Source organism: Ursus arctos, unplaced genomic scaffold (assembly GCF_023065955.2).
Source record: "Ursus arctos isolate Adak ecotype North America unplaced genomic scaffold, UrsArc2.0 scaffold_23, whole genome shotgun sequence".
In the NCBI taxonomy this organism is placed as follows: domain Eukaryota; kingdom Metazoa; phylum Chordata; class Mammalia; order Carnivora; family Ursidae; genus Ursus; species Ursus arctos.
The window spans coordinates 42,566,534-42,582,439 of NW_026622908.1; the positions used below are offsets into that span (position 1 = coordinate 42,566,534).

Consider the following 15,906-nt stretch of genomic DNA (forward strand, 5'->3'; position numbering starts at 1 on the left):
CTCTCTCCCCATCGCAGCGGACTCAGGCAGGATCCCCTGGAGGACCCTGCCTGCTTCCCTCTGTACCTTGTCTCCCGAGTGTGAACCCCTTTCTCTCCTCCCACCTTGCAGCCCCCTCTGGCCTTACTCTTCTTCCCCAAACCCTGCCCTGGTCTTTTCCAGAACCTCAGTGCCTACAACACGCGACTCTTCAAGGGTGTCAGCCAGGATGGGAGGGCCTGCTACGAGGTGCGGCTGGCTTCTGTGCTCAGCACGGGTGAGCTGCTTCACACACCCCTTCTACTTCCTCCTCAGCACTCCCGGCTTGGGGGTGGGCTGGGAGGTGGCGGACTGGGGACAGGGTTAGTGGGTCCTGCAGGAAGTAACAGTCGTGATAGTTATGGCACATGTTGACTGCAGACCTGGGCGCCGTGCTCCCTGCTGTGCTCTGCGTCCGGTGGTACCTGTGAGGGGACCCTAGCCCCGGTGCTGGGTGCAACAGTAAAGATTTGGGGGGAAACATGAGGACAGGGAGAGGGGCTCCATGCCACTTGGTGGATGTTACTGCCGCAAGCCTCTGACAGTCCCCATCCTTCAGGCAGTGGCACAAAAGATAACAATCTGCGTGAACAATGGGAACAGAGGCTGGGCCACCTGCCCCATGACAGACTAGAAGAGAAATCCAAACCGCACATCAGCGAAGGCTTAGTGGAAGAGGTGGCCTTATGGGTCTTGGAGGTTCGGGAGAGCACAGAAAGGGGGAGATGGCGAACATACTAGAGTCGGCTTCCTCAGTATCTCTCAGGGTTCCCTCAGGCAAAGCCCAAATCCACCTCCGAGGGCTCTACCATTCTGAACTCTTGGCAAGTGAAGAATCTATGGCACGTTTGCCCAAACCAGAAGGGGACTTAGCAGGCTTGGGTAATTAAGAAGCCTGGAGAGGGATGGCTTCAAGCACAGCTGGACCCAGCTGCTTGGACCGTATTCCGAGAGATTTCTCTCTCTGTCTCGGGGCTCCACTCTCTCACTTCATCCATGGCGTGTTCCTCCCACACAGGGCCTGATAGTCACCAGCCTGGCCACTCCAGCAGAAAGAGGGCCCTTTGCTCCCAGAAGTTTCTTCAATAAGGTCTGGGAGTGGCTCTAGTTTCTCTGTTTTGGGTCCCGTATTTATCTGCGAACCGATGCCTGTGGTCAGGAGACAGATAGATCTCTGATTGTCTGAACCCTGATCCCAAATTTACCTTAGAGCCGGGTGATGAGGTCAGCCCCTCCCACGCACCTGAATTGGAGGTGGGGAGAGGGGGTTTCTCGGAGGAAAATTGGGGTCTGTTACCAGGTGAGAGGGAAATGCATGCAGTGTGGACTGAAATATCCAGGCCCCTATGAGGACCTTTGCAACCTGGCCCTCCCTTTTCCACTTCCCAGCCCCCAGCCTCATAACCCCCACTGGCCTCCCACTTAGACTCTGTGCCCCAGCCGTGCTCAGCAGTTTACAGTCCCCTGAAAGCCCCATGTTGTTACATACGCTGTCCAGAACTTTGCACGGTCTGTCCCCTTTCCCACCTCCACGTCCTCCCTCCCATTCACGTGATGAACACCTGCTCATCGTCTAGGCCGTGCCTGGACATCACCTTCTTCAGGACCCCTGCCCGTCTTTCCGTGACTGTCATTCTCTTTTCCCATCAGCACACCCTCTAATTTCCCAGGCTTTTTTGTTGTTATTGACTATGGGCTCCTCCGGAGGAGGAAGAATTGTGTGTTTCACTGACCGCTGTCTCCCCCATGGCTCGCACTTGGTAGACACTCAGATCTGTGGTGTGGGGCTAGATGAAGACGGCACTGGAACCCTGCTGGAGGGAACGGTGTGAGCCGCAGAGCGTGGTGGAGGGAAAGTGTAGTGACTGGCGTGTTGTTGGGTTTGACTAAGGAAAAGGATACTGGGCTCCTGGGAACAGGAGCAGATCACACTGGAATATAAGGCGAGCCCGTACTTCCGTATCGTCTACTGTGTATACGACGGTGCTTGACGGTGTGGCGGGAGCCAGGCTGCCTGAGTGCACCTGTTGTGTTATCTCTCGCTGTGCACAGATGCCCCCCAAATTCAGTGAAATACACCCACCTCTTCAGGCTCACAGACTCTGTGGGTCCGGAGTTGGGATGGGGCACGATAGGAACAGCTTTTGCTTGGTGACAACATCCGAGACCTCAGCCGGGGGGCCTCGGGGCCTGGGGTGCCATCAGCAGCCAGGGGCTCACTCACTCCCACGCCTGGGGGAAGATATTAGCTGTCAGCTAGCTGTCAGCTGTCAGCAGGGGCTCTGGGCCATAGCGCCCCACGTGGCTTCTTCACGTGGCTCATGTTGGCGGGCCTCCACGAGGGAGCGCTCCAAGAGAGCCAGGCAGAAGCTGTGGCACCTTGTGTGACCTGGCCTCGGCAGCCCCATGGCGTCACTTCTCCTGGAGTCACAAGCCTGCCCCGTGTCAGGAGGAGGGCAGAGAGGCCCCGCATCCTGACGCGGGATGTCACGTTGGGGGGTGGGAGATACCGTGGTTATCTTTTTTCTTTTACGACATAACCTAGAAGTCGATCCTACTGCTAAGCGACAACAAGCAAAACACGACAAATCACCGCAAATGTGCTGGCATAAAACAACACAAATGTATTGTTACTGTTCTGAGGGTCCGAAGTCTGAAACAAGACTCCAGTTCGTTCTGGAGCCTCCAGGGGGCAATCTGTGTCCTCGCCTCTCAGCTCAGCTTCTAGAGGTGGCTTGCTTTCCTTGGCTCACGTCCCCCTCCTCACCTCTCCAGCATCTTCTCTCATTGTGTCTCCTATTTCCTGTTCACCCTCTCGGCTCCTTATAAGGCTCCTTACATTTCAGGGATGACTGTCTTTCTAAATACAGTTTGCCACCCTAAGTTTGAATCCTGTTCTGCCCCTTGCTGCCCATGTGACCTTTGGAAACTTACTTTAACTCTCCGTGCCTTAGTTTCCCCATCTGTACAATGCAGATAACTCCCCCCCAGAGTTGATGTGAGGCTTAAATGAGTTAACATGTGTAAAGCACTTAGAACATTTCCTATTATGTAATCTATATATTTTTCGAAAGTGAAAGTTTATACTAATTTCTGTAGGCAGCGGGGAGTCATTGAAGATCTTAGAGTAAGGGTGTCACGGTGAGAAGCTTGCTGGGGTGTCTTACACTAGCCTTTTCCCTGAGCGATCCTTCTCCCCTCAGAGCCTGCTCTGCATTCTGAAATGACTTCCAAGTTGAAGAGCTACGAATTCCGGGGGAGCCATTTCCAGGTGACTCGGGGAGACTATGCACCTATCCTCCAAAAAGTGGTGGAGCATCTGGAGAAGTCCAAGGTAAGGCTGGCTGGGGGCTGAGCTGTGCAAGCTCCCTCTGGGCAGCAAAGACAGGCGTCGGGGTGGGTAGGTGGCCAGAGGCTGACCGACCCCTGCTCACCCCCAGGCGTATGCAGCCAACAGTCGGCAGGAACAGATGCTGGCTCATTACATAGAAAGTTTCACCCAGGGCTCCATCGAGGCCCACAAGAGGGGCTCCCGCTTCTGGATACAGGACAAAGGCCCCATCGTGGAGAGGTGAGGCACCAGCCTTCACCCCGGCTGCCCCCCCCTGCCTGCCCCTCTTCCATCTCTGCCCTTTACTCCCCCAGTTACATCGGGTTCATCGAGAGCTACCGAGACCCTTTTGGTTCCCGTGGAGAGTTTGAAGGTAACTTCTGGGAGGAGGGGGGGTCAGCTTGCAAATGCTTATCCCCACGTTCCCTGAGGGTTTTCCCCTCCCCACTTGGCAATAATAATACAAATAACCAGAACCAGTGTTGATGACTTACCAGGCACTGGGCACTTAGGTATAGGAGCTCGTTTGGACACTGTCCTCCCATGACAATTGGTATCCTCACTTTACAGAAGTGGTTACCGAGGCATAGTTGTTGAGTGGCCCAGACCGGCACCTTGGCTCTGAGCCACTTCGCTGTGCTCCCTCTGCTGTCTGATCCGGGCACAGGCCTCAGCCATTCCAAGCCCAGCTTTGCCACTCACCGGCTGTGTGACTGCCCAGCTGGGTAAACCCCATATCTGAGCATCGGTCACTCCCTCTGGGTGTGATGGGAAGTGAGGTATCATATGCAGGCTGCTCAGCACAATGCCAGGCACATAAAAGGTCCTGGGTGTATGGAAGCGTAATCGACATCGTGATTGTGAACTTGGCTGGGCTGCTGTCATCCCAGGGCAGGTGGGAGGCCGCCTTGGCCCCCCATGCCTATATCCATACCCCCGCCGGACCCCCCTGTGCGAGGCAGGGCATCCACGTGAGGATTTAGACTTCTGTGCCCAGCCTTACCCTCCCCAGCCCTGGGGACAGAATCTGGAGCATCCAACTGCTGGAAGCCAGAGAGATTAGCCTGGGAGGAGAGAGGACCGCCCCAGCAGCCCAGATCTGAGCCCAAAGATCAGCTTAGATCTGAGCCCAAAGATGCAGGCCCAGGGCACAGGTGGTGCAGGGGCCAGAGGGGAGGACGGTGTGCACACCTGCAGCTTCCCTGCCTGGGTCCTGATTCTCCAGGCCTCTCTGAAGGCCAAGACCCCAGAACCTCCTAAGCAGCCTTGATCTCAGAGCCTCTTTACCTAAATCATTGTAGTTATTAGAAAAGTAGTCCAGGGGCGCCTGGCTGGCTCAGTAGAGTGTGCGACTCTTGATCTCGGGGTTGTGAGTTTGAGCCCCACACTGGGTGTAGAGATTACTTAAAAATAAAATCTTAAAAAAAAAAAAAAAGGAAAAGTAGTCCCTGTTCACGGTCACAAATTTTGAAAATACATTAAAAAAAATCATCCGCAATTGCTCCCACCTCAAGGTTAAAATTGGGAGTGTACCTTGTTGGGCTTTTTGCGTGTGTTTTTATCTATTTATTTATTTTAAGATTTATCTATTTATTTATTTTCGAGGTAGAGTGCAAGCCGGTGGGGGGGTGGGAGCAGAGGGAGAGAGAGAATCCCCAAGCAGACTCCCTGGCTGAGCACGGAGCCCGACTTCGGGCCTGATCCCAGGACCCCGAGATCATGACCTGAGCTGAAACCAAGAGTCGGCCGCTCAACCAACTGAGCCACCCAGGCGCCCCTGCTTTTTGTTTTTATATAGAGCTATAAACGCTTAAAAATGTGTGTGTGTGTGTGTGATTTAAAAATCCATGTTTGTTCTAAGTAATTGGAACAAGACAGAAGTATGTAGGATAAAATGTGAACTCGGTCCCTGTGACACTCCCCTCCAGGGGTCACCACGGTTCACACGGTTGAGGACAGATCTTTCCCCAGCTTCATTTAAGCACACACACGAAACTTTTAACTTGTCCAGGTAGATGAGATTGTTCTATGGATTGTTCTGCCACTTGCTTTTTTCACTGAATATTTTAGATATATTTTCGTATCAGTACGTATAGACTTATCACATTCTTTTTATTTTGACTTATTTGTTTATTTCTTTAAGTAGGCTCCACGCCTGATGTGGAGCTTGAACTCATGACCCTGAGATCAAAGGTCAGACGCTCTCCCGACTGAACCAGCCAGACTCCCCTCCTGTTCTTTTTCTTTTTTCTTTTTCTTTTTTAAGGATTTTATTTATTTGCTTGAGAGAGAGCGAGAGAGCACAGAGGGAGAGGGAGAGGCAGACTCCCCGCGGAGCAGGGAGCCCAATGCGGGGCTCGATCCCAGGACCCTGAGAGCGTGACCTGAGCCGAAGGCAGATGTTTAACTGACTGAGCCACCCAGGCGCGCCCCCCCCCATGTTCTTTTTAATAGCTGCGTAATGTTATAAATTCCCATGACATGTGCTGTTGTACTGCGTGTCTAACAGTTGCATGGTGTGCCGTCACATCTGCCCCCTAATTTATTTCCCCAGTCCCGGAGGTTGCTTTTTCTTCTTTGCTGTTTTACTCATCCTGTCTTCCTGACCTGCTATATCCGTCCCACCTGACACAGTGGCTCCAGACCGGGAGACTTTGCCAAGTCCAACCACGTCTGACCCTTGGCCAAGTTAATCCATTCTTTGCAGGAGCCTGACCACGCAGTAGTCTAGGCCAGGCCTTTCCAAGGTGTAGTTCATGGAGGAATTACACCAAGAAGGGTTCAGTGCCAAGCAGCAAGGGGTCTTGCCTGCAGGACTCCTCAGTGCCTCTACTATGCAAATGTACGTTAGGAATCTCTAAGAAATTAGAGATAGAGCATATAGTATTATCCAAACTTTTTTGACCAGGAAGCCCTTTCTTTATGAAGGCTCTCATAGCAACTGCATCTTATGGAGTGCAACTTTGGAAACGGAAACGGAAGTTAGGTCTCCGACTACATTAAACCTAAAAGGATCAGTCCCAGGCCTCCTGCGTAGCAGCCTCAGTCACCACCTCGCAAGCCGGGTGCTCTAGCCATGCAGGACAGTTCAGTCGCCTCCAAAAGAAGAACGTGTTTTTTGCTCATGCAGTCCCTTCCACTGGGGATCTGACCTTCACCCACCACCATCTGTGTGCTCCCCGCCATCTCCTTTAAGATCCATCTCAGATGTTACCCAGTGAAGTCTTCTGTACATCCCACCCGCCCCAGTGACCTCCACGAAGGCGGGGCCAGGCCTGGGTCCCTGTTCTCCCCACTGGCCCACAAAGCGTATTGCACACAGCAGACATGAGTACCTGCGTGATGGCTGGAGGGGTCGTGGAGTTGAGTGGGGTACGGGACCCCTCCCGAGCCCTGCCAGCCCACAGCCCACCTCTGTCCCTACAGGCTTTGTGGCCATGGTGAATAAGGCCATGAGCGCCAAGTTTGAGTGCCTGGTGGCAAGTGCAGAACAGCTGCTGAAGGAGCTGCCCTGGCCCCCGGCCTTCGAGAAGGACAAGTTCCTCACCCCCGACTTCACCTCCCTGGACGTTCTCACCTTCTCTGGCTCTGGCATCCCTGCTGGCATCAACATCCCCAACTGTGAGCTTCCTCAAGCCGCAGCAGTGGCCCCTACGAGTCGCCCCTCCCTCTGCACACCGTTGCCCTGGCCACGTGCCCCGCTCAGTTCTCCAGCCCAGCCCCATCCTCTTGTCTAGACTCCTTATCCATGGCCCTTGATTTTTGTGTCTTTTCCCTGGTTCTCTCCCCACCTTCTCCAGATGACGACCTGCGGCAGACAGATGGCTTCAAGAATGTGTCGCTGGGGAACGTGCTGGCTGTGGCCTATGCCACGCAGCGGGAGAAGCTGACCTTCCTGGAGGAGGAGGACAAGGTGGGCACCGGCAGCCCAAGGTTGCGGACGGGCCTGGCCTGCCGGCGAACACACGAAGATGGGGAGCCCAGTGCATGGAGAGGGAAGAGCACGGCTGCCATCCTGGCTCTGCCGCTTCCTGGCCTGGTGGCCCTGACACTTGGCCTGTTGGCTCACCTGTCAGACCATGGAGGCAGTCCCTTCCTCCGGGTGGTTGCAAGGATGAGATGGGCCGAGCGGGGGCCCCATGGATCCTGGCAGGAAGGAGGCCACAGACCCTCAGTTTGGCAGCGGCGGCATCAGCAGGCTGTGTGGCTGTGGTGGGCCGGATAGCATGGCCTCTGCTTGTCTTGGCAGGACCTGTACATCCGCTGGAAGGGGCCCTCCTTTGATGTGCAGGTGGGACTGCATGAGCTGCTGGGCCACGGCAGCGGCAAGCTCTTCGTGCAGGTGAGACCTGGCAGCTCCCCTCCCCCATGATCCACCTGCCCAGGGTGAAGCTCTTTGTCTTTGCCCTCAGGGGCTTTGGATTAGGTGGGGAAAATGGCCCCTGAAGGAGGGAAGTTCCTATCTCACCCTCTCCCGAGATGCCCCGGGAGCCCCAAGGGTGCAGTGCCCGCAGGACAGTCCAGCTGAGGTCACCTGCACTGGAGGAATGGCTTGGCTCAGGCCAAGGAAGCCTGCCCTGGAGGTGTGACTCAGCCAGCCCCAGGGACAGCGAGGCTGTGAGGGGCAGTCTCTGCAGGCTCCCAGTCCTGAGGCTGCGGCATGGTCTGTCTTTGGACTACTATTCCCTGGAAAACCTGTACCTTTCCAGGTATTAATAAGGAGTGAGTCGCTTCTCGCGAGAGCAGCCCCTTCCTGCCAGCCAGAGTGGCTGGAGCCCCTGTGACACCCACTCAGGGAATATAAAGAAGACAGACAGCCTTTCTACCAGGCTGAGGAGAGCCCATTAAGGACCCCTAGCACGGAGCTGCACAGACGAGATGACCAGAGGCGGGCAGGGCCAGGACATCAGAGAGAGCGGGGTTCTGGTTTGGGTCTCCTCCCTGCGAGGTGCGGCACATCCCTGAGTCAGGAGGGGCTGGAGGTCAGGACAATTCAGAGAGCAGCGAATGGGGCAGTAGCCTGGCCCTAGCCTTTTCCTAGTTTTGAAGTCAAGGGACGTGGGAACAAATGTGGCTACTCCGTGTCCTTGCACAAGTCAGTTCTCCTTCCTGAGCCTCAGTTGGCCCCTCTGTAAAGCAGGGACCCTGACTGCTACCATACGGGCCACCATGAGGAATAAAAGCAAATCCCTAGGGCTTGCCTGATACAGTAGGCCCTCTGGAAATGGGTTTACTGTCAAGAGATAGTGTGCGTGGAGGTTATGTGCTCTGATTCCACTTTGGGGCTCACAGTCTCTGGGCCTCATTTTCTTCCTTTGTGAAGTGGGGTAATAGAACCTTCCGGGGGGGGGTGGTTGTGAGGAATAAATGGATGGTGCATAAAAGACACTTGGCACACGGAGTGGATCACGAGGCTGATGCTTATCGGAGGTAGAGAATCCCAGGCTGTGGTCTCTGCCAGCGTGGGGAGAGGGGCTGGGAAGCACGTAGGGGAGCAGCAGCCAAGCTTTCTAGCCCATCCTCTGGAACATGTCTGGGGTCCGGAGATCCCAGGGCTGGGTTTTCACGTGGCTGGGGGCTCTGAGAGGGCAGCCAGGGTCACAGGACTCCGGTTCGGAGGCAGCAGCACACGGATGGCACTCAAATCCCCGGGCTGAAGTACTGGGCTGGGATAGAGGCACCTTTCCCTCACTTGCCCCATGTCCTGACTCTTCTGCAGGACGAGAAAGGAGCATTTAACTTTGACCAGGAGGCAGTGATCAACCCAGAGACGGGGGAGCAGGTGAGGGCGGCCTCGGCGGAGCCCCCCGGGACTGGGAGGCTGGGCCTGGCTGGGGTGACAGCTGCCCCTGAGCCTACTTCCTGGGCCTCCCCTCCCAGATTCAGAGCTGGTACCGGAGCGGGGAGACCTGGGACAGCAAGTTCAGCACCATCGCCTCTAGCTATGAAGAATGCCGCGCTGAAAGTGTGGGCCTCTACCTCTGCCTCAACCCCCAAGTGCTGGAGTACGGGCAGCAGGCATGGGGGGTGGGCCTCCCTTGTGGACAGAGGGCGCACTGGCGGGGGTCAGGACCCAGGCAGCCTCTGACTGCCCCTGCCACCTCCCTGTCCCTCCCCCAGGATCTTTGGCTTCGAGGGGGCTGATGCAGAAGATGTGATCTATGTGAACTGGCTCAACATGGTTCGGGCTGGGCTGCTCGCTCTGGAGTTCTACACCCCTGAGGCCTCCAGCTGGAGACAGGTGGGAGCCGGCAGGGGGAGGCCTGCCGCGGGGGCCAAGGTCAGGATTCTAGGTGTAGGGATGGGACAACTGTATCACCCTAAGAGGCGCATGAACTGGGTTTAATCCAGACTCCACTGCTTATGGGGTAAGTCACACTGTTGTGAGCCTCAGTGTCCCTGTCTGTGCAATGGGAGTGATAATCTCCCGGCCCGCCTCTCAGGGCAAATCAAATTAGGTGATTTTACTACGACTGGTAATAGCTGACTTGTGTCAGATTTAACTCTGCCACACACGGTTCTAAGCACTTTACCTGAATTAACTCTTTGTTCCCCGTGTCAACCCCAGGAGGTAGGTGCTATTATTACTCTCATTTTAGAGATGAGGAAATTGAGGCACAAAGAGATTAAGTAACTTGCTGGTAAGTAGCAGAGCCAGGATTCAAATCCAAGCAGTCTGCCTCCAGAGCTGTTAGGCTAGGCTGCTCGGTTATGACATGTACTTTGGAAATCAGGTGAACAATAGGAATGTTCTTAAAAGTCATACAAGTATGTTTGGAGGAGGCAATCTTATGTCATCAGAACAACACACGTTTTAGAGTCAGGAAACTTAGGTTGGAGTCCTTGATCTCCCTTAACAGCGGTGTGACCCTGTGTGACACTTCACCTCTCTGGGGCTCTGTTTTGTCATCTGTAAACTGGGGTTCATGATGCCCACTTGGTCCCACTGTTGAATGCAAACAAGATTGTAGAAGAGAACGTGCTTGGTGACCTGGATTGTATCTGCTGTCATCAGAGTGGGCTCTGGAGCAGCGAAGGGCATGGTGGTTGGTAAGGGAAGCACAGGGCTCTGGGATCTGCTTGGAAATGGCCTTCCTGTTTCCCAGGGCAGCCTGCCTTCTCCTGTGAGCGGAGAGGGGTGGAAGCATTTAAGGGGAGAGGAATAGGCAGAAAAGACCCACAGAGTGAGGAAAGTGGTAAGAATAATCGACAATTAATGAGCACGTACTATATATCAGGCTTTGAACCAAGCTTCTGAAATGTCTTATCTCAGGGATATAAACGATTCCTTTCTTCTTGGCTCCGGCAGGCTCACATGCAGGCCCGGTTTGTGATCCTGAGGGTCTTGCTGGAGGCTGGCGAGGGACTCGTTACTGTCACTCCCACCACAGGCGCTGATGGGCGCCCAGATGCCCGGGTCCGCCTTGACCGCAACAAGATCCGGCCTGTGGGCAAGCCCGCCCTGGAGCGGTTCCTGAGGAAACTTCAGGTAAGTGGAGCCCTCTTGCCCGCCAGCCTCACCCTGTCTCCCCACCCTCGAGCACTGCCTCGTAGCCTTCTGATCATCCATTCGATTGTTCATTCATTGATTCATTCATTCATCAGACAAGTGTGTGTACTAAGTGTTACCATATGCCAGGCACTGAGCATAAGTTGTAAGCAGTTTCTTATGTTGTAGTGAATGTGTAAACAATAGTGAATGAGATGATTTCAAATCATGACAAGAGCTGGAAAGACAATAAAACTTGGTGATACGATAGCAAATGAGATTAGAGGGGAAAGGAATGCAGAGCCTCCTTAGCCTGGGTGGTCAGGGAAGGCTTCTTGGAGGAGATGGCGTTTAAGCTTCAATTTGAGTGCCAGGCAGGAACCAGCTATGAGAAGGTCTAAGAGCAGAAGAAACAGAAAGCACAAAGTCTGGTTTGGAGACTGGAATGAGCTTTGTGGGTTGAGGGACAGAAGGAGGCCTGGAGCTTAGTGGGTGAAGGACAGTGGTCAGCATGGCCCTGGCTTCCCTCCTACGTAGGAATGCTTAGAGTCGGGACCTTTTGGGGTTCTGATGTCAGTATTAACCAGCCATGTAATTGGGGCAAACAAACTCTGCTTTGCTGGGCCCCACTTTTCTCATCTGTTAAATGAGATACATCCCCTGCCTCACCGGGCAGGAAGCAAATGACACAACATACTGAGCAAATAGTATGTTGCGAATCCAAGCCAGTGTGACATTAGGTGTGGCCCATGGACTGGCAGCATCAGCATCACCCAGAAGCAGCCAACAAATGCAGATTCCTGGGCACCACCCCAGACCCATTCAGAAATTGTGAGAGCAGGGCCCAGGAATCTGCATGTTCACCTGCCTGCCAGGTGAGTCTGACGTTCAGCAAAGTTTGAGAACCACTCAAGGCCCGCTCTTCACTGTGCAGTACCTTCCGTTGGAACTGGGTCCTGCTTTTTCAACCGATAGAAGGCCCAGCCTTCAGTTCAGCAAATATCTCCATGATGATACTCCCAGCTGTTTTCAGAAAGGATTTAACACATTATTTATTTATTTTTTTTATTTTTTATTTTATTTTTTATTTTTTAAAGATTTTATTTATTTATTTGACAGAGAGAGAGACAGCCAGCGAGAGAGGGAACACAAGCAGGGGGAGTGGGAGAGGAAGAAGCAGGCTCCCAGCAGAGGAGCCCGATGTGGGACTCGATCCCGGAATGCCGGGATCACGCCCTGAGCTGAAGGCAGACGCTTTAACAACTGCGCTACCCAGGCGCCCCTTAACACATTTTTTAATAAAAGTTATGTGTTTGGCCATTAAGGAAAATAAAATTAGAAATTAAAAATCAGGTGACTCAGTAGCTTGAGCATCTGTCTTCTGCTCAGGGCATGATCCCAGGATCCTGGGATCGAGCCCTTCATCAGGCTCCCTGCTCAGTGGGGAGCCTGCTTCTCCCTCTCCCACTCCCCCCACTCATGTGCTCTCTCGCTCTGCTCTCTCTCAGATAAATAAAACTTAAAAAAAAAAAAAATCGGTAGAAGCAGGGGCTCCTGGGTGGCTCAGTAGGTTGTGTCCGACTCTTGATTTCGGCTCAGGTCATGATCTCAGGGTCCCAGGATTGAGCCCCGCATCAGGCTCTGCACTCAGCATGGAGTCTGCTGGAGATTCTCTCCCTCTCCCTTTCCCTCTGCTCCTCCCCCTGCTCTCTCTCTCTCAAATGAATAAAATCTTAAAAAAAAAATCAGTAGATGCAAAATGCAGTATGGGTCTTGGATCTGGAATAGAAAAAGGTCATTAATGGGACAACTAGTGAAATTTAAAAAAGCCTAGAGTTTAGCTGATAGTAATGCACCAGTTTTATACAGTGTTAACAACAGGAGAAACGGGGCAAGGGGCATATGCAAACTCTCTGTTCTATCTTTGCAACTTTTCTCTCTATCTTGAATTATTCTGAAGTAGTCCGTTAATAATAATAAGTCCTACTGGATGAAAGAATCAAATCTGCCAAGTCCTAGTCCAATGATGAACTGGGACCGAGTATCGAACAAGCACAGAGTGTCCCATTCGAGGGACTGAGCCAGTTGGGTCTCTGTGTAAGAGGAATCGTTCAGCAGGACAGACAGTCTCCTCAGCAATAGCTTTACAGGACGTACGGAATATGGAAGCATCGTTGGTGTGGCTCTTTGTCTTATCAGCCCCCTAGCAAAAGCCAAGAGCACAGCAAGGAGATAGCAGGTAGGGAGGATGAAGACATTTCCACAAGGAGAGGCTTCAGCCAGGGTCACAAACGCTGTCCTTTTTGGCTCACCTCGTGTTGTGTATAAATCTGTATTTCTGGCTTCTCGGGAGGACTGGCAACGTAGGCTCAAGTCCCATGTAAACAACGGGCAGAAACAGCAGCAGCCCCCACATCCGGGCATTTGGACGTGGCATGACTCTCCGCTTCGCCAGGCCTCCTCCCTGTTACCTGTCTCGCCTCCCACTGGCATCCATGTTACCGGCTTTCCGGTTTAAGCTGCTGGGGTCTGACATGTCGGCTCGGCGAATGTGTGTCTGCTACTTTCTGGGTGCTCCGTACTACTGGGAAGAGAGAAAGATGAGATGTTCTCTTTAACTGTCCCTCCGGAGGTCCCCCCCGCCCCCCGGAGAATCCTTGTAACCCTGGGTCTGAGGGGTAGAGGCTTACTTGGAGGGAGCCCTAGGAGGAGTCCTACTTTGCCACCTGCAAACTGGCCGAAGTAAGGATCAGACCCACAAAATGTCAGATATTTGGAAAAGAACCAAATGGAACTCCCAGAAATAAACCGTATCACCACTGAAACTAAAAATAGGCGGGTTAAACAGGTTTGAGGTCCAGCTAAAGATAAAAGAAAGCGTAGAGCGTGTGGCACAGAGACCAAGATAGAAAATTTAAGAGAGGTGAAGAGTCATGGGGGACAGTGCAGAAAGGTCTAAGGTGTGTAAACTGAAGCTCCAAGAGGAAAGGAGAGCAAGAAGGTGGGAGAAGGCATTAAATAAATAAAAATTAAAAATTAAATGAAATGAATAAATCTTTAAAAAAATAAAGATGGGGGAGGGGCAGCAAAAGGGGGTAAAGGAGAGAAGCGGAATCCTTGCTGAGTGCGGAGCCTCAGGTCTCAATTCCACGACCCCAAGATCATGGCCTAAGTGAAAACCAAGAATCGGAGGCTCAACTGACTGAGCCTCCCAGGCGCCCCAAAAAGAATTTTCTTAACTGATAAAGAATGTCTCAGAAAATGAAAATACAGTCACTATCATCTGTTCAAACACTAAAACGGCCCCTTAAAAATCAGAAAAAAAAAAGACAAAAATGCTCCCTATTTCCACGTCTGATCAACAGTTTGCTGAAGGGCTTAGCTTTTGGAAGGAAACAAGATAAAAAATGTAAAGTTTAGGCATTAAAAAGGAAGAAATAAAACTCTTCGTGTTGCAGATTATATGCCTAGGCAAGTCCAAAGAATCTACAAACAAACTGATGAAATCAATAAAAGTTTCATAAGGTTGAATAAAGTCCCAAGGGGAGGAACGCCTGGTTGGCTCAGTCGGTTAAGCATCTGCCTTTGACTTAGGTCATGATCCCAGGATCCTGGGATCCAGCCGCCTGACCAGCAGAGAGCCTGCTTCTCCCTCTCCCTCTGCCCCTACCCTCCCCCCACCCCCCACCCCTGGCTCGTGTGCTCTCTCTTGCTCACTCTGCTCTCTCTCTCAAATAAATAAAGTCTTAAGAGAAAAAAGTCCTAAGAGGGTTTTTCATGGAACTTGACAAGCTGATTGCAAAATTTATTATTTATTTATTATATTTTAAGAGTGTGCGGGGGGGGAGGTGCAGAGGGAGAGAGAGAATCCCAAGCAGACTCCCCACTGTGTGCAGAGCCCCATGCAGGGCTCGAGCTCACAACCCTGAGATTATGACCTGAGCCGAAGTCGAGAGTTGGACGCTCAACTGACTGAGCCACCCAGGCGCCCTGATTGTGAAATTTAGACGGAAGCATAAAGGATCACCAATAAGGAGCCAAGACACTCCTGAAGCAAAACAGGTTGGGGGACTCGCCCCAGATACCAAAATTCATTCTAAGATAATTAAGTTCGGTGTGGCCCTGGGGCAGGAATAGACAAATTGACCAGTGGAACAGAACCAAGAACCAGTCTTTGACTCTGGTGTGTGACAGAAGGGACATTGCACACCATGAGAGAAGGGAGGGACCATTTAACAAGTCATGCTGACAACAGGTTATCCTCATGCAGAGACGAACTGGATTTCCGCTTTCCTCCATACGCAAAGTCAGTCCCAGGGTTTATGGCTTACGTAGAAAAGGCAAAATTTTTAACAGAGAAGAATATCTTCATGACCTCAGAGTGAAGGAGAATTTCCCTAAGCACAAGAAGCACTAGCCATCAAGGATAAGATCAGTCCCTTTAACTACATCAAAGATAGCTTTTTGGGGGGTACCTGGCTGGCTCAGTCGGTGGGGCATGTGGCTCTTGATCTCAGGGTTGTAAGTTAGAGCCCCACGTTGGGTGTAGAGATTACTTTAAGTCTTTTAAAAATAAATAAATACGTAAATAAAATTAAAAATACAAATAAGAGTAGCTTTTATTCATCAAAAGTTACCATAAAGAATAGGAGAAGACAAGTCTTAAACTAGGATAGGGTCTTTACCACTTAAGTGTGAACAAAAGGTTAGTATTTAAATATATAAAGAACTTAAAAAACAAAACAAAAAAAACAGCGAGGAAGAATAGACAACCCTGCAGAAAAATAAGCAAAACTCATGAACCGAAGTAACACATCAGCTTATGGGAAGATGTTTAACCTCTTGAGCAATCGGGAAAGCACGGCTTAAACCACATGAGCTCTATACCCACCAGCTTGGAAAGATGAAGAACTGCCGGCAGCGGCCTGGCACGCAGAGCGGGCAGGGCTGCCAGCCGCCGCCTCCGGGAGCATCAGCTGCTGCAGCGGCTTCGGAGAGCAGCGTGGGCTCGTTGACCTCCAGAGCACCGATTCTCCCGGGGAAACCTGCGTCCGTTCATTCTGTTCAG

General features: G+C 52.2%; 1 protein-coding gene across 4 annotated transcripts in view; it reads left to right on the forward strand.

Annotated features, from left to right (window-relative positions):
• The window catches only part of DPP3 (dipeptidyl peptidase 3), a 34,909-nt gene that overhangs the window by 14,130 nt on the left and 4,873 nt on the right, over nt 1-15,906 (forward strand). For all 4 annotated transcript variants that reach the window (XM_026483129.4, XM_026483130.4, XM_057317316.1 and 1 more), the window contains exons 6-16: nt 163-256; nt 3,222-3,352; nt 3,459-3,589; nt 3,664-3,722; nt 6,776-6,970; nt 7,150-7,262; nt 7,599-7,691; nt 9,069-9,131; nt 9,230-9,354; nt 9,470-9,590; nt 10,659-10,838. In XM_026483129.4, the coding sequence (XP_026338914.2) occupies nt 163-256; nt 3,222-3,352; nt 3,459-3,589; nt 3,664-3,722; nt 6,776-6,970; nt 7,150-7,262; nt 7,599-7,691; nt 9,069-9,131; nt 9,230-9,354; nt 9,470-9,590; nt 10,659-10,838 (1,305 nt within the window). The remainder of the gene's footprint in view (nt 1-162; nt 257-3,221; nt 3,353-3,458; nt 3,590-3,663; nt 3,723-6,775; nt 6,971-7,149; nt 7,263-7,598; nt 7,692-9,068; nt 9,132-9,229; nt 9,355-9,469; nt 9,591-10,658; nt 10,839-15,906) is intronic.